Source organism: Zingiber officinale, chromosome 9A (assembly GCF_018446385.1).
Source record: "Zingiber officinale cultivar Zhangliang chromosome 9A, Zo_v1.1, whole genome shotgun sequence".
Lineage (NCBI taxonomy): Eukaryota > Viridiplantae > Streptophyta > Magnoliopsida > Zingiberales > Zingiberaceae > Zingiber > Zingiber officinale.
In genome coordinates, this window is record NC_056002.1 from 133455481 (window position 1) to 133480874 (window position 25394).

At 38.9% G+C, this 25394-nt stretch overlaps 2 protein-coding genes across 2 annotated transcripts; one reads left to right on the top strand and one right to left on the bottom strand.

The window, feature by feature from the left end:
- The first annotated feature begins 12362 nt into the window (after positions 1 to 12362).
- On the top strand, positions 12363 to 13918 carry LOC122020719 (curcumin synthase 1). The gene is made up of 2 exons (XM_042578729.1): positions 12363 to 12634; positions 12750 to 13918. The coding sequence occupies exons 1-2, from the start codon at positions 12457 to 12459 to the stop codon at positions 13739 to 13741; spliced, it is 1170 nt and encodes a 389-aa protein (XP_042434663.1). The 5' UTR covers positions 12363 to 12456; the 3' UTR covers positions 13742 to 13918.
- A 2317-nt stretch (positions 13919 to 16235) lies between these two features.
- Positions 16236 to 25120, bottom strand: LOC122020314 (abscisic acid 8'-hydroxylase 4-like). The gene is made up of 10 exons (XM_042578190.1): positions 24713 to 25120; positions 24320 to 24641; positions 19424 to 19573; positions 19191 to 19353; positions 19026 to 19105; positions 18877 to 18960; positions 18607 to 18685; positions 17040 to 17146; positions 16832 to 16950; positions 16236 to 16433 (listed from the first exon to the last, which is right to left on the bottom strand). Exons 1-10 carry the CDS (start codon positions 25093 to 25095, stop codon positions 16319 to 16321), a joined length of 1602 nt encoding a protein of 533 aa, XP_042434124.1. The 5' UTR covers positions 25096 to 25120; the 3' UTR covers positions 16236 to 16318.
- Positions 25121 to 25394: the final 274 nt, after the last annotated feature.

The following is a 25394-nucleotide window of genomic DNA, read 5'->3' on the forward strand; positions in this document are numbered from 1 at the left end:
TAAAACCAAAAAATTAAACTCGTACAAGCCTTGCACGTGGCTCTGATACCACTGTTGGGTTTTTTCGGGCCACGAAAACCGCTTTTCGCGTCGCGGAAACCCCGAATCACCCAAAGCCGTAGATCCGTGTAAGGAAAACCGAACGAAAATTACGAGTACGAGTTTTTACATATCTAGATCTACTCCTAGATCTATGTGTTAAGAAGTATACCTTGAAGCGTGCCCTTTCGCGTTCCCGCTCGTCCAAGGAATTGCCGGATCTCTAGACCGTCAAGCGTCGGTCCTCTAGAAGTATCCACACGGACACGTAGGTGGAGAAAACCTCACACAAAGGTGTGCTAGCACCTTGGTAAGATTCGTCCAAGCAAGGAGGAGAGGGAGAGGGAGAGCTTGAGAGGAAGAAGGAAGAAGATACACCCTTGAATGAAAAAAATGAATTCTCATTCAAACCAAAAGTGGTCGGCCACTTCCCATAATGTAACCCCCCATTAAATGTAATTAATGTGAAGTTATTAAGAAAATGGCTTTGTAACTTCCATGAGGTGGCACCCATGATGATGTGGAGTAACATCATTGGTCCACTTCAATGCCAACTCACCAATGAGGTGACATAAAGTCAAGTCTAACTTGACTTTTCATCTTCCTCTCAAGTCAAGTCAAACTTGACCCAATCTCTACCATGGTTGATCTAATCCAACCATTTGATTCGAGCCAACTTAATATAATGAATCTAATTCATTAAATTAAATTGATTTAATGAGTCATAATCTAAATTAAACTCATTGTATACATGAATCAACTTGAGTCTAACTCAATTATCCCAATTTGGATTACTCTTAATCCAATTGGATCCATCAAATGAATCAAGTCCTCTTGGTTCATCATATGAACCTAATCTCCATCTAATTGTCCTAAGTGTGTGACCCTATAGGTTCTTGTAACGTTGGCAATGCCCTAAACCCATTTAGGAGCATAAGTAATGAGCGGTATCTAGCAACACATCATTACTACCCAAGTTACAAGAATGTCGAGATCCGACATCACCTTGTGACTACTAATTGTGACTCCTCACAAAATATGACAAGTGTCCTTCTATCCTAGACATCTAGATTGATCAATGTGAGGCATAGACCGTGACATCCTCTGACCAATCTAAATCTTGAACTCCAAGTAGACTCACTAAATCAAATGAGCTCAATATCCCATATTGACTCATTTGGGCATGGTCATGCACTTCGTGGTCTCACTCTATCAAGAATACCGATGTCTCTCCCGTCATATAGGAGGGATAGATCCCATCTACATCACTCACATCCCTCTGCATAATTTGTTATATACCCAGTAATCGCATTCATAGTCCACCCAGTTACGGGTGACGTTTGACGAAACAAAAGTACATAACTCCTTATGTAGGGATCTATGGTGACTTCAGGTCTAAGGACTAGTAGTCATACTAATAGCCACATGAGAAAGTATATGACACTCATATAACGATCCATGATACTTTCTCATGGCGGGTCATTCAGTATACATTCTCTAATGTATACCCATGTGTCAACTTGATATCTCTATATCCATGACTTGTGAGATCAAGTCATCGAGTTGACCTACATGCTAGTCTTATTGCAATAACTGTTAGAGTGTATACTAAAAGCCTAGCTTTTGGTATAAACATTTATCTAGAAATAAGAATCACATTGGTCAAATGTCTACATTTATGATAAATGTAGTTGCTCAATTAATTTATATTGTAGATAACATGGTGTGTGGTGTCACACACAGAAGATCATGTTATCGGTTCCTTATAAATTATAAACAGTAGCTCACGACTAAGATGGAAAGGAACAAACCATTGGAAGGTCGTAGTGTAATTAGGTGTTAGTTTATCTTAACTATATAATTACACTAGTACACTTAGAGTGTATTGAGTAGGACCATATGAGGTCGTTCTTTTTATACTGACTTTATAAAGGAACAAAGACCTCAGTTATTATGGAAGTGTGTGCTCTTAATCCTAATATAATAACAAGCACATATATTTGATATTTATTTCTTTAATTTATCAATGGGTGAGATTTAGTTCGATGAATCAATAAGCCCGATAAGTTGGGAAATGATATCACTTATAGTGTGTGTTGTTGATTATAGAAGGAAACTGTGTCCTAGTGATACTAGGTTGATAATGTCCTCAAGAGGAGCTCATAAGGATTGTCATGTTAAACCCTGCAGGTGGACTTAGTCCGACATGATAATAAGGTTGAGTGGTACTACTCTTGGACTAAGAAATTAATTAAATGAGTTGTCAGTAACTCACTTAATTAGTGGACATTCGATATCTTAAACACAGGGAGACTAACACACTCATAATAAGAAGGAGCCCAAAAATGTAATTTGGGATTGGTGCGGTAGTTCAATAATGATTCTCTAGTGGAATGAATTATTATTGATAAAATTAAGTTGTGTGTTCGGGGCGAACACGGGATGCTTAATTTTATCGGGAGACCAAAACCAATTCCTCCTCTCGGTCCCTATCGTAGCCTCTTATTTATAGAGTTCTATACCCACCTATACCCACCTTCTATACCCACACAATAGGGGTCGGCCAAGCTAGCTTGGGAACAAGCTAGGGCCGGCCTAGGTATAAAATTGGGTGGCCGGCCCTAGCTTGAACCCAAGCTAGTGGGGGCCGGCCAAATTAAATTTAAAAGGGATTTTAATTTTAGTTTTTATTATGTGGAAGAATTAATTTATTAAAGAGAATTAAAATTAAAATATCTCTCTTGTAAAAGATCTACAAAAGATTAAAGAAAGAGATTAGATCTCTTTCCTTATTTGTAGATTGGAGAGTTATTTTATTTTCTCTTTAAAAATTATCCACATGTTGATAAAATTAAAATTATAGAAATTTCTTTTTATCAACCATGAAGAGATTTTTAAAGAGAAATTTTATTTTTAAAATTTCCGGAAACAAATTAGGAAGTTTTAATTGTTGATTAAAACTTGTCCAATTTGCTCTCCAATGATGTGGCCGGCCATTGAAGTTTAATTTGGAAAATTTGTTTTATTTTTCTAAATTAAATCATGTCAATGAAATTGAGGAAATTTTATTGTAATTAAATTTCCTAATTTGCCTAGGCCAAGGAATATAAAAGAAGGGGTGAGGGTGCCTTCATGAGATACAACCTCTATTGTTTTCTCTCCCTCTTTTCCTTGGTGTTGTGGCCGGCCATCATCTCTTCTCTTCTTCCTTTTTGTGGTGGCCAAAACTCTCTATTTCTTGGAGGTCTTGTGGAGGCCGGATACTACTTGGAGAAGAAGAAGAAGAAGGAGAGGAAGCTTGCATCTCTTAGAGCTTGGTTGGTGTTTTTCTTCTTCCTTGGTGGAGCTTTCTTGTTTTGGCCGAACCTAGCTAGGAGGAGAAGAAGGTGCTTGGTGGTTTCTCATCTCGGAAGATCGTTGCCCACACAACGTCCGAGGTTAGAAGAGGAATACGGTAGAAGATCAAGAGGTTTTTCTACAAGGTATAACTAGTAATTTTTCTTTCTGCATCATGCTAGTTATTTATGGAAATAATACCAAATACAAGAGGCTTACGTTCTAGTATTTCGAATATGTTTTTCGAAGTTGTGTTCTTTTGTTTTCTTTCTTTTCCTTGTGATTTGATTGTTCTCTTTGGTTAACCTAAAGTTATTTTAGGAAATTAAATATTAGCTTTCTATTAAAGGTTTTGTCTAGTCGGTGGTGGTTGCTCCCATATCCAAGAAGGTCATGTGCCTCGCCACGTCAGTACTGGGAACCTTTTATGGAAATTAATATTTAATGGAATTAATAACTTAAGGAGACTTGGGTCGAACGTGTTAAGTTCCGCAGGAGATCCAAGTCAAAACCTAAAAGAACAAATAGATTAAGTTTTGGATCAAACGTGTTAAGTTCCGCAGGCGATCCAAAATTTAATTTAAAAGAACACATGGTAGCTAGGAAAAGGTTCAGACCTTTGTACAAAATTTTTGTACAGTTGAACCTCTAGGTTTTCCGAGTAGCAACCAACAATAACATTGTCCCTGAATGTTAATACTCGACTAGGAATGATTAAGAGTAGTGTTCCCTATATCATCTCACTATCGGTTCAACTAACCGATTGATATAGGTGAGAACCATCTACTCAAGGACATTATTATACTTAGTTTATTTGGCACCAATACAAGTAAGTATAATAACCAAAATCCAAATGCCTTTATTAATATACAAGAATATGATACAATGAGTCCATACAATCATCAAATGATTGGCTCTAGGGCTCTAACTAACAGTTACAACCGGGGAGGTTGTTAATCCAAGGAAGATGGTTGCACTAAGAACTCCTTCAGGCGGAGAAGCCTCGTTTACAGCAGTGTAGGCACAAAAAGAAAGAAGCTAATCAAAGCAGTGGAAGCACACAAGTGTTGTTACAATTTCTGAACTGATGAAAAGCTTCTGGACCAAGGCTATATTTATAGCCTTGGTCGGGGCGCCTGGAAGGGTTCCGGGCACCCTGGGGGGATAAAACTTTATCCCCCAACGTTCAGATCGCATAAATCGTGATCTTGGTCAAAATCAGGGTCCGGGCGCCCGGAAGGGTTCCGAGCGCCTCGGACTGTTCCGGGCGCCCCGGAGCCCAAAGTCAACAGCCGTTGACTTTTTCATCCGGGACCTCTCCTCTGGTTCAGTCCCGCCTCGGTCCGGTTCTTCTCCTCCGGATCCGCTCACTTGGGTGATATCTGCCATCCGGAAAAGGGATCACCCGAACCCAACTTCCGGTCTTCTCGAGCGGGCTTCCCTCCGGCTTCTCGTCCCTCGGAATTGCCGCGTGTTTCCTTCTCGTCCGCCAGCGTACTCATCCGCAGTCTTCGTCCCTCGGTCGTCGACCTTCTCGCTAGCTGCGTCTCTTGCTCCCCGAGCAATCTTCCGCTCCGGCTTTCGTCCCTCGGAACCACCGCGCGCTTCCTTCTCATCCGTCGGTGTACTCTTCCGCAGCACCTCATCCCTCGGACTGCCGTCCTTCTCGCTAGCTACGTCTTCCGCTCGACTACCTGTGTTCCTAAGCTCCTGCACACTTAGACACAAGGTTAGAAACAAATAGGACCTAACTTAACTTGTTGATCACACCAAAACAACCTTGGGGTTCCAACAATCTTCAGTCATGTGCACTTGAGTGATTTTCTTTGGACGTCGTAGTCTTTAACCTTGTGATTCAGTTTGCCACAGTTGTGGTATGTTCCTTGGAATCTCTTGGGCCTCCCTTAGCTCTGCCATTTGCTAGGATACTTTCTCTTCTTTCCTCTATTTGGTTCCATCAGATTTGCCTTTGCAAACATTGGTATTTTTGTTAATTCTAATTATTTGTGATTATCTTCTTCAATCCAGAGTCTTACAATCAGATTCTCAAGTCTCATCTCTTTTTGCTTGTGCTTTAAATAATTTTTGAATTCCCTCTATGAAGGTGGGAGTTTCTCGATTATCGTAGTAACTTGAAATCACTCATTCATTGTTATGCTCTTGGTATGTAGGATCAACTGCAATTTTTGGACTTGAGTCGTCATGATTTTTGAATCAATTATTTTGAAGTCTAAGAATTTGCTGACGATAAATTTCTTTAGTCCGACATCTTCTATTTTGTCCTTCCTTACAAGAGATTTCCATAACTTTTTTACAGTTGACATTGGTCTATACACGTTATAGAACGTCTTGTCCAAGCCATTAAAGACATAATTTTTGACATAAGAAGTCACTATATTACCAAGTATCATATGTCGCCCTCTTTCCTTTATCAGTCTCACCTTGAGATATGGACGGGTATCTTCACGTAAAAACCTCGTAAGGTTCAACGAAATTAGGTAAAACAACATCTTTTGGTTTCACCTCTTGAAATTGACACTTGTAAATTTCTCCGATTTCTCATCATGTGCCGGTGAAATAGGAGCCGTCAATGATGAATCCATCAAGATTGCACGAAAGAATTAAACTTAAAATTATTGGATCTAGTGATGATGCAACCTGAGTGTGAGCAGAATAACAATATAACGCCACTTTTATAAAGTCGAGGATATAGTTGAACTCTATCTCTTTAAGAATTTGTCCCGCACATAGTGCTTACGATATAACACTGCTTTTTTTGTGCACTGTTTCGTATTCTTGAAACATTCATGAAGCGAACTAAAAAATGTGTTTTCTTGTTTTCCCTATCGGACCGAGATTTCAAAGTCGTCACCCTCTCGCACCTACGGAAGATCAAGCCTTGCAATTGATTCATGTTTTTATCTTCAAGTTCTTCCAATAATAATTAAAATATGGATGTCTCTAGTTTTAGATGCGGATTTATAATTTTCTATTTTAATGCTTCCATTTTTGATTTTGCACTCCGACAATATCCTTGGATTGTTTGAATCATTTTATTGATTTATATGTTGTAGTGCAATCTTAATCCTTCATGAAAGTGATATGAAATTAGATTCTTTTGTCTTTTTGTTTTAGTTAGTATCATATATCTAATTTATATTGATTAATTTTAATGATCAAACGACCCACTTAAAGTTATATAAATTTTAAAAGACATATTTAACTTTCAAATTTCTTAAAGAACGCATTTATTTCTGACCATCAACTACTATATGCATTGTAGTGTATTTCAAAAAACAACATCATCATAATAATATTGTTCTTTGAATGCAACACTATAGTGATTAGTTGAAAGGGTAAAATGAAAAATAAATATACTTTTTGATAAATCTGAAAGTTAAATTTGTCTGTTAAGATTCGAATTCTCTAATTTTCAGTATGTCCTTTAATCAATTAATAAATAATTAAAGACTCAATTGGCTAACATGGTGACTTGTTGGAAAGCCACATAAACAAGAGAAGCTTTAAGGAGTTTTTCTACAATAAAAGGAAACAGAAAAAATATAATTGCATCTCTAACTCCATCTAACGTGGAGAGGGTGAAACCCTCCCAAAATGGCTAATTGGTGTGTCTTAAGTAATACAATTGTCTAACGTTGAGGATATATGAAGACATTGTTGTTGAACCATATAAAATGATGTTGTCTCTCTTTCTTGTAAAGGTAGAAATAGAGTAAAGGTGGCATAGGGAGGATAGTGGAGAGGATGAGTCATAATATAATTAGCTTTCCTTACAATTCTTTCAATTTTAATTTGAACACTATTTTCTTTTCTTTTCTTTTCAAAGTCAACAAACTCCTAAATTGCCTATTGGAAGCAAACTCTCACCTGATCACTAAATCAATTCGTGTAGTAGTTGTTATTTAATTGCGAGTTAAGCTACAAATTAACTAATATATTGTTCGATTATTCACCTAACACAATCTTTGGTGATTCATTGTCATAACATAAAGTCCCCCCTCCCCACATAAAGTATTTATATATTTTTTTAATATTACCCCTTAAAGTTTCGAATAATACATTTTAACCTTAATTCGTGGGTTGTTGATGCATGGATAACTATCGGTTCCATTGATTAAAATATGAATATTGAAGCGCTCTTCTAAACCTATTAATTCAAAAGAATAATAGAAAATAAATATCAAAAAACTACAAGAATGTTTGAGAAAAATAAAAACGGTGAAGCTGAATTATTATTGATCAAAGACTATTTTTAACATTAACTAAACATATCTTTATATATACCCAAAATGTTAAGACATAAAGAAATGAAAGAGATCACGCTAGAAAGGAAAAAATTATAAAAAATACTAAAAATTTAAAATATCCTAAGCGAACTCCAAATTTAAAAATATAAAAGACATAATTAACAAAATTACCCTAAATATCAAACTTAGAATAACAAAAAATACTTTAAATACCAAATTCGATAAAAATAATAAAATAATTAAAATTACTTTTTTGAATGGCTCTTTATCATTCTTCCCATGGTAGAGAAAATTTATCTTGAAATTTAGAATAATATCAGATGATAACCTAGGAGGAAGTTCATCTGACATCAAATCAGTAAATTCTACTAGTAATCATTTGACTTTGGAAATCCACTATGATTAAAAATCATTTACGTTTATTTTTTTCCCTCCTTGGTACCAATGATGGAGCCACTCGGGGTTGGATTGTAGCCTCGGACAACCCTTGAGTGACTCTGTCCTTAAATGTAGTTATAATATATATAGGACTTCGAGATAAAATTTACAGCTTAAGATTACTAGTGCTACAATAATTGTACCAATATTTGATCACTTTATGTAAAGGATGTTGAATATAAGTGATGTGAATGGAAAAGAGGTAGAAAAGAAAAGATGTTTCATTATAAATGGGATTTGAGTCTCACATTGAGAGTTTCATGACATGTTGATTAGTTTATATTAATTCACATGCATTGAGGATGTGAATAAATGCATAGGGAGATACTCTCTCTCATATGTGGGTGCATAGGGGGTGCAAATCAGAGCTCAGATTTGCATTGAACCATGTTGACTTGTATGTGGGCACGACTTGTGCGCGTCGAATGTTGGACCAATCGGAGCAAAATTTGCCCAAAGGGAACAATCAATATTTTGCCACGTAAACCTTATGCATTAAAGTCGAAATTAATGCAAAATCAAAACGGTGGAGCGAGCGTTTCACTGCTCGACAAGTAATGGTCATTAATCAACAATTAACGTTGTCGCTGATCTGAGCTCATATATAAGGAGGCTGCGATCACATGCAAAACATACAGCAACACAAGTTTCTCTCCACCTTCATTCCCTCATCCTCTGTCGTGCAACTCTTGATCGGCAGAGTGCCCGTGATAGTATTCGGATGTCACTCAATTCGCCATGACCACTAGTGCTTGGAGGAATCACGGTCAATCGTTGTATCATAGGAAACAGACGACCCGGAAGGTGGGGTGAATCTATTTTAAGGAAACTGCGTTAGTCGCAGGCATCGGTCAGTTTTCCCGATCGATCTTTTCATCCGCCCGGTCGACCTCTCTCTTCCTCACGCTCGTGTTGCTCGGTCGATCAGCCCGCTCTATCAACACTGTGGAGACTACCTTCTTCACCTGACAGAAACCAGCCCCTGCTGACACCTTGAGATTATCTGCTCAGGTCATCTCTATTGTAAGTTGAATTTAAATTCTGTGTAATTTTAAATTCAGCTAAATCTCCAAAATCTTCGAAACATATTGTTTTCTCCAACAAAAGGTATAAACGAATTAAGTTGAACCAAGCTTAATTCAAACTTGAGTAAATCATGAGTTTTTTATTGAGTCAACCTTACTAGTGTTCAATTTTATTTATTAATTTTATATACCTTTGTTCGATTGACGAACCTAAACATAAACAAGCTTTAACAAATCGGACACTAAGATTATTCTCGAAACATTTACCGCCCTAACTCTAAGTAACTTTGAGTATAAAGATATACCAATGGATAGTTTTAGGATATGTTTACCTTCCAATTTTGTTGACGAAAGCCTATGGCAATAAAACTCACATCCATTTTGGCATTGAATTCAACCACTAAAAGAACAAGCTAAACAATTAGTTCACTTTGTCCCCAGGGCGTAGTACAGATAGGGAGTGCATGGTTCTGTAGCTGAAAGGTCCAGGGGTCGATCCCCGGGGTGTCACTGCCTGGGGTTAACGTCTCCGCTATGCACTTTCTATCTGTGTACCTGCATTTACCTCCCTCCATATCCGTGGGACCGGCTCTAGGGAGGCCGCTGATGTAACGGTTCCATATTTTTTTTTTTTTAAACAATTAGTTCACCAACCACAACTTGACCTTTGAAATCCAAAACATGTTTGGTGAAATGCCCCAATCAAACCAGCAATATTCAAACCCTGAAAAATGAAAGGACAATAAAAAAAAAACGAAAGAAAAGAAGGACAAAAAAAAGTTGTCATCTCTTTGTAGACTTTGAGTTTATTCTACCTACCACCATCTTCTCGTGGCTATCGAAATGAGCACGTTAAAATGGCCCAACGCCCTTAATCCACCGTCATTCCCTTTTCTCTTGATCTATTTTTATGGACGAATTGTTTAATCATTTTCAATGCTTTTGATTGATTTATGCACCGAGGTTGTTGGATTGTTGTCGTTTTGTGTTTATTTTCTCTCTCGAATCTTTTAAGGGGGAAAAAAAAATCAAAAGGCGTCCTAGTTTTTTTTAAATCGTTCATGCATCTGTTTTTTTTTAATTAAAAGGATATCTATCTCATCCGCCTCCTATAAATTAGGAATGTAATCAAGTCATATCTTTTCAGACGATCTAATGGTTAGTATATAAAATATTATCATCATGAGATTTGAAATTCAAATCTTGATAAAATCGAGATAAATATCTTCCTTATATATTAATCATTATCCAAAGGCTAGTATTCACCCTGGGACGGGTTGACGAGGACACTGAGGGTGAGTGTATTCATCTTTTGTCACCAAGAATGTAATTAAATCAAGTCAAACCGAATCAAACTCTTGAATGTTTAAATTTGGCTCATTTATAATCGAGCCGAGTTCAAACTTTATTTAATGAATATATTGATGGTTCAAGAGCTTTTATCCAGCCCAAACAAGCTTAATAAATATAAATTATAAATTTAAATATTCATTACAAACTAAATTATATATTTAGAGAAAATTGTAATATTCTTATTAAAATTTATAATTTTATTCTAATAAATAAATTTAATATATTTATCTATATATAGATTATATAAGTAGAGTGTAAAATATATAAATTCAATATCAAAACTATTATTATTTTATTTAAAAGTTGATTTACGAACTTAACGAACATGTTCACGAACTAACGAGCCGAATATTGTGAAGTTTGAGTTTGGTTTGTTTATCTTAACAAGCTTCATTAAAAAAACTCAAATGAACTTTTATCAAATGGAGTTTTGAATAGTTCATGAGCTTGTTCATTTACGTCCGCTCAGATGGGTCTAGTGGCTAGCACATGAGGTGTTGCCACAATGAGGTCTGGGGTTTGAATCTCGGCAAAGCCGAGATAAATACCTCCCTTATGTGCTAATCAATATTCCAAAGGTTAGTAGCCGCCCGTGATTTACCTCCTCCGTGTTGGCCCTAGGACGAGTTGGCGGGGGCGCTGGGGGCGAGCATATTCGCCTTTATGCCATAATGTGCTTGTTAATTTACACTTCTATATAAAATGATATAGCTAGTATACTGTTTTAATTATTATCTTTTACTGACCAGGAGTTAGCTAACTGGGAGTTAGCTGACCAGGAGTTTTAACTTACTGAGAGCACCGAGCCTAAGTATCGTCAGGCCGTGAAAGCCGAACCCATCAAATCCTGGTTAAGTGTCATCTGACTTTCTTCCCAGGTGTCTCATATCTGGAGTCCCGGTTTGTTGGAATCCGACCGAGAATTAGGTTGTTGACGTCGTTCCCCAGTCTTCCTTCCTCTTTCCATACTTGTTAACTGTCACGTCTCTCTTGACTTCTGATTGTCACGTCCCCTTGCTTTCTGACTACCATATCCCCTTGACTTTTGACTATCATGTTTCCTTAACTTCTGACTATCCATCTTTATCAAATCTTACCATCATGTACTGTATCAATTATATTTATAGAAGCCCGCAAAATCGTATGCATCAATTTTGATCTCTTAGTCGAGTAATGCATTCAAGCCATGTCTAGGGCAGGTGGTTGGTCGCACAACCAACATAGACTGTTTGCAATAGGACCATACGTTGATCGTGCAACTAACATAGACCACATTGGCAGCATACAAACGAGGTCTAGGGTAGTGCCATATGTGGTTGAAGATCACTAAGAACAATGTGATTGAACCAAATCCTTCCAGAAGACCATGTCTTATAAGTAAGCTAGTCAAGCCCTAGGTTGAGCCTTCTAAAATATATATATATATATATACACACGATCTTTTAATGAAGATCTTCACGAGTCTCTTAACGAATTTATTTATGAGTCTCTAAATGAATATATTCGTGGGTTTATAAATTAAATACTATCAAATTTGAGATTTGACTCGATAATATTTTCAAATTCAAAATCAGGTTCGAGTTCAGTTTATTGACTTAATTGAATGAATTTTTTTAAATCGAGATTAGAATAACTCTTAATTCATTTATATCTTTATTTATAATACAATATAATAATAGTTGATTTAATGAGAGGGATAAAATGAAAAATAAATACACCCTGTTAGGTTAGGTGTAACTTTTAAGAATTCCGTAATTTTCAATTCGGTCAATTGCCGAATTGAGAGCCAGCAGAGAATTACTGCTGAGTTAATATTCGCATCATCATTATCAATATTAAAATTAGATGGGTAATTAGGGGAGTCAACAGAGCTATGAGCAAACAGAGCATTTACTCTCGTATAAATAGCAGAGCTATGAGCCGAAGGAAGAAGACAAGACAAGGCAAGACAACACCCCTCCTCCTCTCTGCGACTGCGAGAAGAAGCGCTTGCGGTGATGGCCAGCCTCCACGCGTTGCGCAGGGAGCAGAGGGCTCAAGGTCCCGCCACCATCATGGCCATCGGGACCGCCACCCCTCCCAACCTTTACGAGCAGAGCACTTTCCCGGACTTCTACTTCCGCGTCACCAACTCCGACGACAAGCAGGAGCTCAAGGAGAAGTTCCGCCGCATGTGTAAGTAATCGATGATTCCTTCAATTCATGTAATTCGATCGGTGATTGATTGATTGATTGATTTGGAGAAGCGGAATCCTGAAAAATAAAATAAAATAAAATAAAATAAAAATAGGCAATAAGTCGATGGTTAAGAAGCGGTACCTGTACTTGACTGAGGAGATCCTGAAGGAGAGGCCCAAGCTCTGCTCCTACAAGGAGCCGTCGTTCGACGACCGACAGGACATCGTGGTGGAGGAGATACCCAAATTGGCAAAGGAAGCGGCGGAGAAGGCCATCAAGGAGTGGGGACGGCCCAAGTCGGAGATCACCCACCTGGTATTCTGTTCCATCAGCGGCATCGACATGCCCGGCGCCGACTACCGCCTCGCCACGCTCCTCGGCCTCCCGCTCACTGTCAACCGCCTCATGATCTACAGCCAGGCCTGCCACATGGGCGCCGCCATGCTCCGCATCGCCAAGGACCTCGCCGAGAACAACAGGGGCGCGCGCGTGCTGGTGGTCGCCTGCGAGATCACCGTGCTCAGCTTCCGCGGTCCGAACGAGCGCGACTTCGAGGCGCTCGCGGGGCAGGCCGGCTTCGCCGACGGCGCGGCGGCCGTCGTCGTCGGGGCCGACCCGCTGGAACGAGTTGAAAAGCCCATCTACGAGATCGCGGCGGCGATGCAGGAGACCGTGGCGGAGAGCCAGGAGGCGGTGGGCGGCCACCTGCGAGCGTTCGGCTGGACGTTCTACTTCCTGAACCAGCTTCCGGCGATCATCTCCAACAACATCGGGAAGAGCCTGGAGCGGGCGTTGGTGCCGCTGGGGGTGAGGGAGTGGAACGACGTCTTCTGGGTGGCGCACCCGGGCAACTGGGCCATCATGGACGCCATCGAAGCCAAGCTGCAGCTGACCCCGGACAAGCTCAGCACCGCCCGCCACGTCTTCAGCGAGTACGGCAACATGCAGAGCGCCACGGTGTACTTCGTGATGGACGAGCTGAGGAAGCGGTCGGCGGTGGAGGGGCGGAGCACCACCGGAGACGGCTTGCAGTGGGGAGTTCTCTTCGGTTTTGGGCCGGGCCTCAGCATCGAGACCGTCGTACTGCGCAGTATGCCACTGTAGCAAAGCGACAACTTTCCCTTCTTATACATCTAATTAATAATGGTTTGTATGGCTGTCTATCTGTTATAGGACAACTTAACTCATCTCTGTCTCAATGTTCAATCATATCTGTCATAAAGAAGATGTATAAGTTGTGTAAATGGGCATTATAGCACAATATATAACTGATACAGTGCATGATCGTGAGATCAGAGAGATAATGTGATCGGAAGTCAAGTCCGTGAAATGGTTAAAAGTCAAGTTTACGTGGTGGTCAGAAGTCAAGCTCATGTAACGATTAGAAGTCAGATCTACGTGGTAGTCAAAAGTCTGGCTTACATAGAGGTCAAAAGTCCGGCCTACGTGGAGTTCAAAGGGCCCGGTCTCAAGATGGTCTGAGTCGGGCACAAGCGGTGTTCCGGGGTTAGGCCTACATGGCGAGTAGGAACTCGGAATAGCTTTGCGGCGCGGAACACAGGGACCAACACGCACAGGTCGCGATGTGTCAACTAAGGATACAGGTCAGGACTTATAGTCTTGCGACACAGAACATAGAGACCAAAGCGTACAGGTCGGGATATGCCAACCAAGGATACAGGTCAGACCTTATAGCCTTACGACACAGAACACAGGGACCAAAGCGTACAGGTCGGGATAATGCAACCAAGGATAGAGGTCAGGACTTATAGCCTTGAGGCACAGAACATAGGGACCAAAGCGTACAGGTCGGGATGTGCCAACCAAAGATACAGGTCAGGACTTATAGCCCTGCGGCACAGGATATCTGGATCAAAACGTACAGGTCGGGATGTGCAAACCAATGATACATGTCAGGACTTATAGCCTTGTGACACAGAACATAAGGACCAAAGCGTACAGGTCGGGATATGCAAACTAAGGCGTACAGGTCGGGACAGATGGAATCGGGCTAAGGTGTACAAGTCAAGACAGACGGAATTGGACGGAGGCGTACAGGTCGGGACGCAGGATAAGCGGAACCAAATCAAGGCATACAGGTCACGATACAAGGTAAGGCAGGTCAGGAGGTCACAAGACAGGACACACAGGACAGGGCTGGGTATACAGATCTGGATTTGGGATGCGTCAAACGCAGGTTAGGAAATATAGGTCTACACCCCACAGAGTGAGGACGGCAAGCGTAGGGACCCACTCCAGGATTAACAGATCGGGGCAAGCGTACACTACACTACAAGAAAGTCAGGGAATCGTAACAACCTGTCAAGGAATAATCACCGTCTGTCAGAAAATATGCTAATGGTCTGACGCTCACTGCTTGTTGATTCCTTCCCAGACCTATAGGAGGACACCGCATGTCATTTACCGCCCGACAAAGCCTGACATCCGACATTCCCTGACACCCGTCAGGTTCCAGAAGCCCCCATTGCAGTATAAAAAGGGAAGCTTCGTCCTTACGCAGGTACGCTTACTCATCTTTTCGCACTTGTTCGTCCTTTCACTGTTCTTCTGGGGAAAACGTATCTGACTTGAGCGTCGGAGGGTCTGACCCGGGGACTTTTCCCCTGGTTTCTGGTCTCTAACGACCCATGGGTTAGTCTGAGTGTGTGCAGGACCCTTGCTTCTTCATCACCCCCCGTCATCCGCTCGTGTAAGCTTTTCCGACGGGTGTCAGATCGACCAGGTTTCGCAGTGACTTTTCGTCAACACCAGCGACAGCGCGGCCCGCTTCCATCCGACTCAGCTTCCGGACGGGATCAATAACCTTTTTGAAAAATTTGTTTACTACTTTCTAACAATGGTAGGAGCTCGTTTGGGGGTGATCTCAGTAGCTAGGTTGCAAAAAGTTTGCATGTTATTAGTGTTCTCAGGTATAGGTTTCTATCTGAGGTTCTTTTCTTAAAGCTACGAGTTACTCTTATTATCTATATTCGATCTTATAGATTCTCGAGAAGCGATTGTGGCTAGTGCATGTGTATTTCTTAGTGATCTTGGATAGGATGAAAAAGTTAATTGCATTTTATCAAAGATTTAAGTAAGATTCATTGCATGCTACTAATGCATAAAACGAGTGCCGACGGCTAGTTTAAACGATCGATGAGCTAGCTAGTTAGGTAATTAGGAGTTTCTATGTGATTGGAAGAGAAGGCAAACGAGTAGGACATTTTGCGCATTTCACCTGACAAATGAATTCCCTTTGATAAATATAAATGTGCTTCATGATTCGATAAGTTATTTTTATTTCACATGGATTACTTGGATACAAGATACGAAGAAGAGAAGAAAATGAGTGAGGAAAAAGTCCCACAAAACTACATATAGAGAGTTCCATGATTTAGATATGCTTTTAGTCTATTTTCCTATATAGTTTAAGTTGAGTTTTCTAAATTTAGTGAAAAGTTTAAATCGCGCAATAGTTTTGTTACATGTGATTTTCCTTCCCTAACAACATTACTTCAATTATCGATAACTTCAGTTTTTCAGAATTGTTTTCAACTTCGCAAACCGACAAGCAAGCGAGGAACGAAAACAGAAGGGATAAACATAAAACTTCACTTGATCGTAAACAACTATACATCGTAGTCTGAGTAGCAAGGCCACAGCAAATGTTCATCTTGATCTCTATGGAAATTTAGGCTCAACACCAACCGCAGTGACAGTGATCGGGCACCCGTTTCTTAGCATCGGAAACATGGTTCCTTTCTGCAGGCTTGAGTCCTTGTCAGTCACCTTCCACCTGATCATCATAACAAACATGAACTCCGGTGAGTGAGAAAACAATTGTCGTCCGAAAAAAAAACACACACACAATGTAAAGACCATATGACTAAGGAATTACAACTTCGTATATAGTTCATAATTTCCCAAACTTAGGCCATACTAAACATATGAAACTTGAACAAAGATTTCACCGTGCCGACAAATGTTTCGATCCATGGATAAAACAGCTAAAATTACAATCCTCTAACGAAATTTAGAGAGCTGATTAGCCTCAATGGTTCCTACAACTAAACTTCTAGAACTGAACTGTCCTCTTGGTTGTGCATTCTAAAGAAACTAGATTATATTCTTCGACGCAATCCAAAACAAGATTGTTAAAGCAAGAAGAAAGCTGAGAGAAAGACAATAATGTACCTATAGGTAGTAACTAGCCGATGTAGAAAAACTAACATCATCGCCTTGGCTAGGTGCATTCCCACACATGTTCGCCCTCCAATTCCAAATGCCATGAAGCTATAGGGTTTAGGGTCCTCCTGTGTCAATTGAAACTAGAGTCACTACTCTAAGGACATTAAATGTGACCTTTAAACATTGTAAGAGAAGCCTTGCTCAAGTAACTTACGTCAAACCTTGACGGGTTGAACTTCATTGGTTCTTCGTACACCATAGGATCATAGTGTGTGGCTCTTGCATTGACATTCACAATCCAACTTCTCTGAATCTTATATCCTGTTACAAAACATAATTTAATTTCAACATGAGTATGGAAAGATAAATGTGGTCTGGTTAGATCTTGCTAATTTCACATTCTTTTGCATGTAACGCATCATTTCAAGTCACATTGAGGTGTTGTGATGCAGGAATGGTCTAATTTGACGATCCAATTAGTTTGAGTGTGCTTGTGCCTCAAACTAATGCTATCTTAGTTGTCATAGAGACCGAGAATCCAAATCAAAGTAGGGTGTGTTTAGTACAAGAATCACAGCCCGCTCACGGAGTGTGGACTAGTCTATAAAAGACTAAGGTCTAGGCTAGTTAAGGGCAATAAGAATTCACATGTTTCAGCAAGCAACAAGTGTCGTCTATCCCTCCAACAGTAAAACTTCTTCTTCTATAGGTGAATTACTCAATCTAGCAAGTGAATTCAGATGGCCTTGTCCCGAGTTGGTTGAATCAAAACTCTTCCTTGACAATGCAAGCCGCGAAACATAACCTTGTGATGTCTTATAAAAAGATTGAGCTAGTGTAGTTACCCTATGCTTTGTACATGATGAGGTTATGAACAATGTGATTTATGACACCACAATGTGTGCATGCGCATCACATACAACTAACAATGGCATCATCATGCATTCGGCATATGTGGCAAAGAGTTTACCAATATGCATTTTGCAATTTGCATATATACATCATCATATGTCACATTAAGGCATATATTCAATTTCTTGTCATGTAAGATGATACACTTCACCTAGGACACCACGTTGGATGGTTGATACGTCGACATATCACATAAGTCAATTGTATAATTTTTAGCGAAATGGTGTACAAAATGATCGCCATGAATCTAAGACACCGATACATCAAAGTAGTTTGATTTGCATTCAAGGGCTCAAATCAAACCATGATGGATGTAGCCCCAAAAACAAAATCATTTGAGAGGTGTGGACTAACCTATGAAAGACCAAGGTTGGATTTGCTCTCGACACTCAAAAAATTCTTAAGAAATCACATATCCCAATAAGCAATAAGCCTCCTCTATTCCTCTAGCAATGACCAAAGTAACAACTAAATTGTGTACTTGAATTGGTGGATTCCAACAACCATTTTCTAAGTCAATGGACCATGGGCTCTTCCTCAATAGTATAAGTCGCATAGTGGTTGTTGATCTTGTTGTATCTTAGAGGAAATTCATTAGGCCTTGATGGCACACGATTGGTGGAAAGCACATGAAATCTTAAGAAAAGTAACAAATGTAAACAAGCCCTTGTCTAAAGATTTAATCTTACAAGAGTGCTAGTAATTTGAAATGAGTGATCGATGCGAGTAAAACTATAAAAGATAGTGACGCATAAGAATGGATTATCAATACTTTTCTTAAGGAAGAAAACTTGAAAATTACGGTAAAACAAGGAATTTTTATTTGAACAACAAGTATAGCTATCGTTGAACATTTCTATAGCATGTACCGTAAACTTCACAGTCCTTGAGTGCCACTCTTGGGAACCAAGATACAATCGTCGCCATCCTCAAGGATTCCTTCACTATCTACAAAGAAATCAAATTCAAAGATTGACAATATCGAAAACCTCAATATGAAAGCTGAATTGAGCTTCAAAAATCTAACTCAGATATTATAGAATAGATACAGAACAAATATCAAACAAATTGAGCCATAGTTTATGGCCCCTTGTATAATCATTTACTTATTTATCGGTAGTATTCTCCAACCTCCATACCTTGATTGCGTATGGCATAAGGTTAAGAACTTCAGATCCCAAAGGGGACAAAGATTTTTTACTTGCGAGATCCAAATGCAAAGCCTGTTCAGTGATGCAGCTTTAGATTATATTACAAATATAGAATTGAATTGGCCACTTTCACTTACTCTTAATTTTTCTTCCACCTCTTGGTTTTCGTCTAAATACTTGACCATCCAAGCTATCGAACTCGCTGTTGTTACCTGTCCTGAATGTAGAACACAATAGAGAAATCCAACATCCTCCTTATGCAATAATTATGGAAGAAGAAAAAAGATGTGATCAAAACACACCTGCAATGATAAGTGTCAAAATATTATCCATGATTTGTTCATCAGTAAGTGGGTCTTTACCATCACCTACAAGTAGGCCTTGTAAAAAGTCCTCATGATACTCCAACCTCTTCTTCCTCGAGTGTATCATTTTTCTCAGTCTATTCATTATCCTTCTCCTAGCCTGCATCAGCCAGTCATACCGATGTTATCAAAGTATTTAAAACAAAAACATCCTTCTTCCAAGAACTGACCTCTAGGCCTCTGTAAAATCTAGTTCCTGGAAGCTTCAAAGGAAATGCTAGCATGGCTTCAGTCACTTCAGAAACATCATTTCTCAGTATTTCAAGCTCATACTCTTCCTCTGTGCTTATAAGCATCTTGCAGATTGCATTAAATGTGATCTGAAGGAAACCAGTGAATGAAGAAAAAATTTAGCTTAGTTAAATTACTCAGACTATTGCATTAAATTTGTCGATATAACTTGAGTCTAACTAAAAAGTAGTGTCCGAGCAAATACACCTGGATTGGATTTACCTAATAGGCAAACTAGGAGGAAGCCCAACACTGAAATTATCAAAAACAAAAAAAACACCTCCATTATTCCATGCTCAAAGAGTAAACACCTTGGTCCTGTGGAAGGCATACAACCAAGTGATGTGGAATCACAGGTTGGTTTCACATGCCTACAAGAGTAGGGGTGCAAATGAATTTAATCTATTCATGAGCTTTTCGAGCCCGCTTAAAAAATATTTGATTTATATTTGAAATTATCAAATTTGAGTCGAACTCGAACATGTTCAATAATTTTTTCGAGCTGAATTCGAAATAATATTTTGTTCGATTATTCACGAGTCACTCAAGAGCCAAACTCAAACTGAACTTTGGTTATTTTTACACAATTTAAATATGCTTAAATTAAGGTTCAAATAACTCAAACCAAACTCGAATTTAAATATTTCAAACTATAGTTTAATTCTGCAACTCCGCCCATGAAGACCGGTCATGGCCGGTCCCAAGCCCAGATAAAGGAGGAGGGTTGTGTTAGGTTGCCAGCCAATGCTAAACTATGGCAAATATTCAATGAATGAATCCATTAAACTATTGTGCTAATGCTAGGTTGTTCCCCGAAAGGAACGCGTTGCAGGGTCCGACTGTAACGTCTCGGCAAGAACCGTTACATCTCCAGAACTCGGGTGTAGTGATAAATATGCAAGAGTTCGCATTACAGGGCCCGATTGTAACGTTTCAGCAACGACCACTACATCTCCATGAGAACTTGAGTGTAATGTTAAATAGGCAAGAGTTCTCACACCATAGGTTAGATAAGAACAAATATGATAGGAAAACTAATAATCTAAGATTTGGAAGATGGAACAAAGGAACTCTCACTGGTAAATCAATGGAGGTAGCAGATATGATGATTAGGAGAAAAATTAGTATTTTGTGTGTACAAGAGACAAAATGGACAGGTGAGAAGGCAAAGATGATAGAGAACTCGAGTTTTAAGTTATGGTACACTGGAAAGAGTAAAGCAAGAAATGGAGTGGGTATTATTGTAGATAATTTGTTAAAGGATGAAGTTGTAGGAGTAGTTAGAAAAGGGGATAGAATTATAACCCTTAAGATAATAGTAACGAAAGAAACTATGAACATAATTAGCGTATATGCACCATAAGTAGGATTAGATGAAGCTACCAAATCAAGGTTTTGGGAGGACTTAGATGAAATATTACAAAATATTCCACCAAATGAAATGATTTTAATAGGAGGTGATCTAAATGGGCATGTCGGAGTGAAAAATGAGGAATATGAGAGAGTACATGGGAGTTATGAGTTTGGAATGAGGAAGGAAAAACTATATTAAATTTTGCGACAGTATATGACCTTAGATTAGCTAATACGTTTTTTAAGAAAAGAGAAGAACACTTAGTCACATTCAAAAGTGAGAATAATAAATCGCAAATTGACTTTCTTATGGTTAGGAAGAAGGATAGAAAGATTTGTCAAAGTCATCCCTGGAGAAAGCTTAACTACCCAACATAGGATAGTAGTGTTGGATATACGCCTCAAACATAGTATCAATAGAAAGAAAATATATACAATTCCTAGAATTAAGTGGTGGAAGTTAAAGGATGGAAAGCAAAATATATTTAAGGAGAAGGTAGAAATACAAGCATTAGGTGAAATATACGATAACTCTAATACAACATGGGATAAGATGCTATCAAAGTTGAAAATAGTAGCTAAAAGTGTACTTAGTGAGTCAAAGGGACATGCACCACTAAGTAAAGAATCTTAGTGGTGGAATGAGAAAGTACAAGAGAAAGTAAAGGAAAAACGAATAGTTTATAAGGAATTATATATTTGTAAGAACGAGGAAAACTTTAAAAAATATACAATAGCCAAGAAAGAAGCTAAGAAAGTAGTGAGTGAAGCAAAAAATGAAACTTTTGAACGGTTATATCAAAAATTAGATACAAAAAAAGGGGAAAGAGACATTTATAGAATAACTAAAGTGAGAGAAAGGAAAACAAGAGATCTTAGCCAAATAAAATGTATTAAAGATGAATGTAATAGGGTATTAGTAAACGATGGAGAAATAAAAGAGCGGTGAAAGAGGTATTTTCATCAACTTTTTAATGAAGGTTTAGGTGACCAACTTAACTTAGGTAATTTAATTAGGTCAAATGAGCATAGAAATTTTAATTTTTATCGTAGAATTCAAACTTCAGAAGTAAAACAAACTTTAAATGAGATGCACAATGGAAAAGCCGTTGGACCAGATGATATTCCGATAGAGGTATAGAAGTGCTTAGGGAAACAAGGTATTGAATGACTTACAAAATTATTTAACATGATATTGAAAACAAAAAAAATGTCTGATCAATGGAGGATAAGTACTCTAGTTCCCTTATATAAGAACAAGGAAGACATACAAAATTGTGCAAACTATAGGTGTATTAAACTAATGAGTCATACTATGAAACTTTGGGAAAAAGTAATAGAAAAAAGATTAAGGAAGGATATCACAAAAAATCAATTTGGGTTCATACCTGAAAGGTCGAAAATAGAAGCTATACATCTTCTTAGACAATTAATTGAAAATATCGGGAGCAAAAACAAAGATCTACACATGGTATTCATTAACTTAAAAAAAGTTTATGATAGAGTCCCAAGAGAAATTATATGGAGAATTTTAGAAAAGAGAGGTGTTAGAGTAACATATATTGAACTAATTAAGAATATATATGAGGATGTAACGACCAAAGTAAAAACTTCAGGCAGAGTAACTGAAGCATTTCCAATAAAGATAGGGTTACATCAAGGATCAGCTCTAAGTCCCTATCTTTTTACACTAATTATGGGCGAACTCACTGCGCACATTCAAGACACAGTACCGTGGTGCATGTTGTTTGCAGATGATATTATTTTGGTAGATGAGACACGTGAAGGAGTAAATGCTAAGTTAGAATCTTGGAGGGAAACACTAGAAGGGAAAGGTTTTAAGCTTAGTAAATTAAAGACAGAATATATGGAATTTAAGTTTAGCAATATTAGAAGTAATGAAACAATTGTTAAGATAGGAGAGGACGAGTTGCCTAGAACCGAGAGATTTAAATATTTAGGATCATTTTTACAAAATGATGGAGGGATTGAGAGAGATGTCTTACATAGAATACAAGCAGGATGGGTGAAATGGAGGGGAGCATCGAGTGTTTTATGTGACCGTAAAGTACCTCTTAAACTTAAAGGTAAGTTCTATAAAACCGCAGTTAGACCTGCTATGTTATATGGAGCTGAATGTTGGGCTATGACTCGAGCACATGAACAGAAGATGAGAGTTGCAGAGATGAGGATGTTAAGGTGAATGTGTGGACATACGAAGATGGACAAAATAAGAAATGAGAGCATTAGAGAGAAAGTCGGAGTTGCATCTATTGAAAAAAACTCCGAGAGACACGTTTAAGATGGTACAGACGTGTACTTAGACGACCAATAAATGCTCCAGTTAGGCGATGTGAAACTATGATAAACATGCATATCAAACGAGGAAGAGGAAGACCAAAAAAGACTTAGTTAGCAACAATAAAACAAGATAAAATTTATTTAAATATAGATGATGATATAATAGAAGATAGAGCTCAATGACGTAAAAGGATTCATACAGCCAACCCCACCTAGTGGGAAAAAGCTTGGTTATTGTTGTTGTTGTTGTATAGTTTAATTCTGCTCAAATCAAAATTCAAATAATTCAAACCGAACTCGAGCCTGAATTTTATTTCAAACTGAGTTCGAGCCAAAATTATTTGTATTTTTGAACTTATAATCGAATTCGAATATAACATATATTTTCAAGTTCGAACTCATATATCAATATTTTCATATTATTCAATTTGATTCTGTTCATTTGCACCCCTATACAAGAGGGTTGAAGGCCTAATATTTTTTTTTGTTAACTCGGGTACTCAGGCCTTTGATCCGACTAATGCAGGAGGTGGGCAACCTTCCCCCTTTTTTCCAAAAGATAGATTCAGAAGCACAATGACTCTTAACGTGACACCCAGCCGTCCCAATAGTTTAACCCCCCCAAAAAGTGAAGGCCTAATCATTTGAGAGAATCTGAAACCGTGTAAGACAATCTAACCCCAAAATACTAATTTAACCTAGAATCTCAACCAAGGATTTGAATCCTTGGGAGACAGTAGAATTAAAAACAATTATTCCTTAGCATTTATACTAAGATCAAAAGATCATATTTTCTAGTCCCCACAAGTGTGTTGCAGTGGTAAAACACTTAGAGTTTGAATTTTAAATGGAATGAATATTTTTTTTTAAAAAAAAAAGTAAATCTGCTACCTTAACAGTCCCTAGCGCTGATTTCATGGATATGGAGGGAAGTAAATGTAGATACATAAACATTAGGCGCATAGTAGGATAAATCCTTGGTTATCAATTCGAATCAATCCCTGACCATTATGTCAGTGCGCCTACCGTCTGCGCTATGCCTTGGGGGCTGGAATGAATATTTTAATAATCGACTTTTAAGCGGGTATAAATTGTGCTCTAGATTTATCTGGATTTAAGGTTTAGGGTTTAGCGGAAGCTAAGCTATGCTTTGAAACTTCTAAACTAGTCCTAGAAGATACCTTCAACGCATCACTAAGCACTATAACGCTGTCCTTGAGCTCCCATCCACGCAAAGTATCCAAAACCAGTTCGTCAAATTTTTTCACTGCCGAATCCACTGCTTCCAACTTGAACAGGGAGGAGATGTGCCGCCTGACGAGCTTATGCTGCTCGCTAGACGCACAAAGCAAGCTGTGCTCTCCCAGAAGCTCCGCTATCGACCGGATGTACCTCTTGGAGAAGTCAGGAGATTCAAAACCTATAATCGTCCTCGCGACCTCTGTGCTGGACACAAACACATGGATCTGCCCCAGTATCTTCGTCCTGAAACACTCTCCGTACCTGCAAACACAGTTCGCGCATGAGTGGCCGGAAGAAATTAAAGAAGAAACGGAGGAGAGTCCGGAGGTGACCGGAGATGGCGGGTCCTGACGAAGTCGTAAACTCCTCTGTTGCTGTAGCAGGCTGCCAAGAAATCCAGCGTCTCTCCGACGAAGGGAAGCCAGGTGTTGCCGGGAGGAATAGTCACCTCCGCCGCCGTCGACGCCGCCGCCTTCCGGGACTGCTTCAGGAGAAGTCGCAGGAGGAAGAATGCGAGGAGGCATGTGAATGGGAGTTGGAAGAAGAAGGAGGGAGAAGGAAGAAGATGGAGAGGCACGACGAAGGTGGCCATGTGGGGTGAGGCCCAGCCGGGGGGGCGTCGTTGGCATTTAAGTACATGGGCGGCGCAGGCAGCACCGAAGGAAGTGGGAGCAGTGGAAGCTTGTCGCGGCGCTCCACTTGTCGCGGCTGCCATGGAAGCGCTCTTCTTTAGCTGTCTCGAAGTCAAAAGCCGTTTGATTATGTTTAGTCGTTTCTTCAAGATCTCGCTGATGGTGTTTGACTTCATAGATTCTCTTGTCGTTATTCTTATTACGACCGTAATGAATAATGTAATTAATCAAGGGTGCACTTTATGAAACTACACCCAAATAAAGCCAATGAAATTATCGATAAATATAAAATATTTGTAATGTTCTTGAGAAATTGTAAGGACAAAATATAAATATATATATATATATATATATATATATATATATATATACACTAATACTA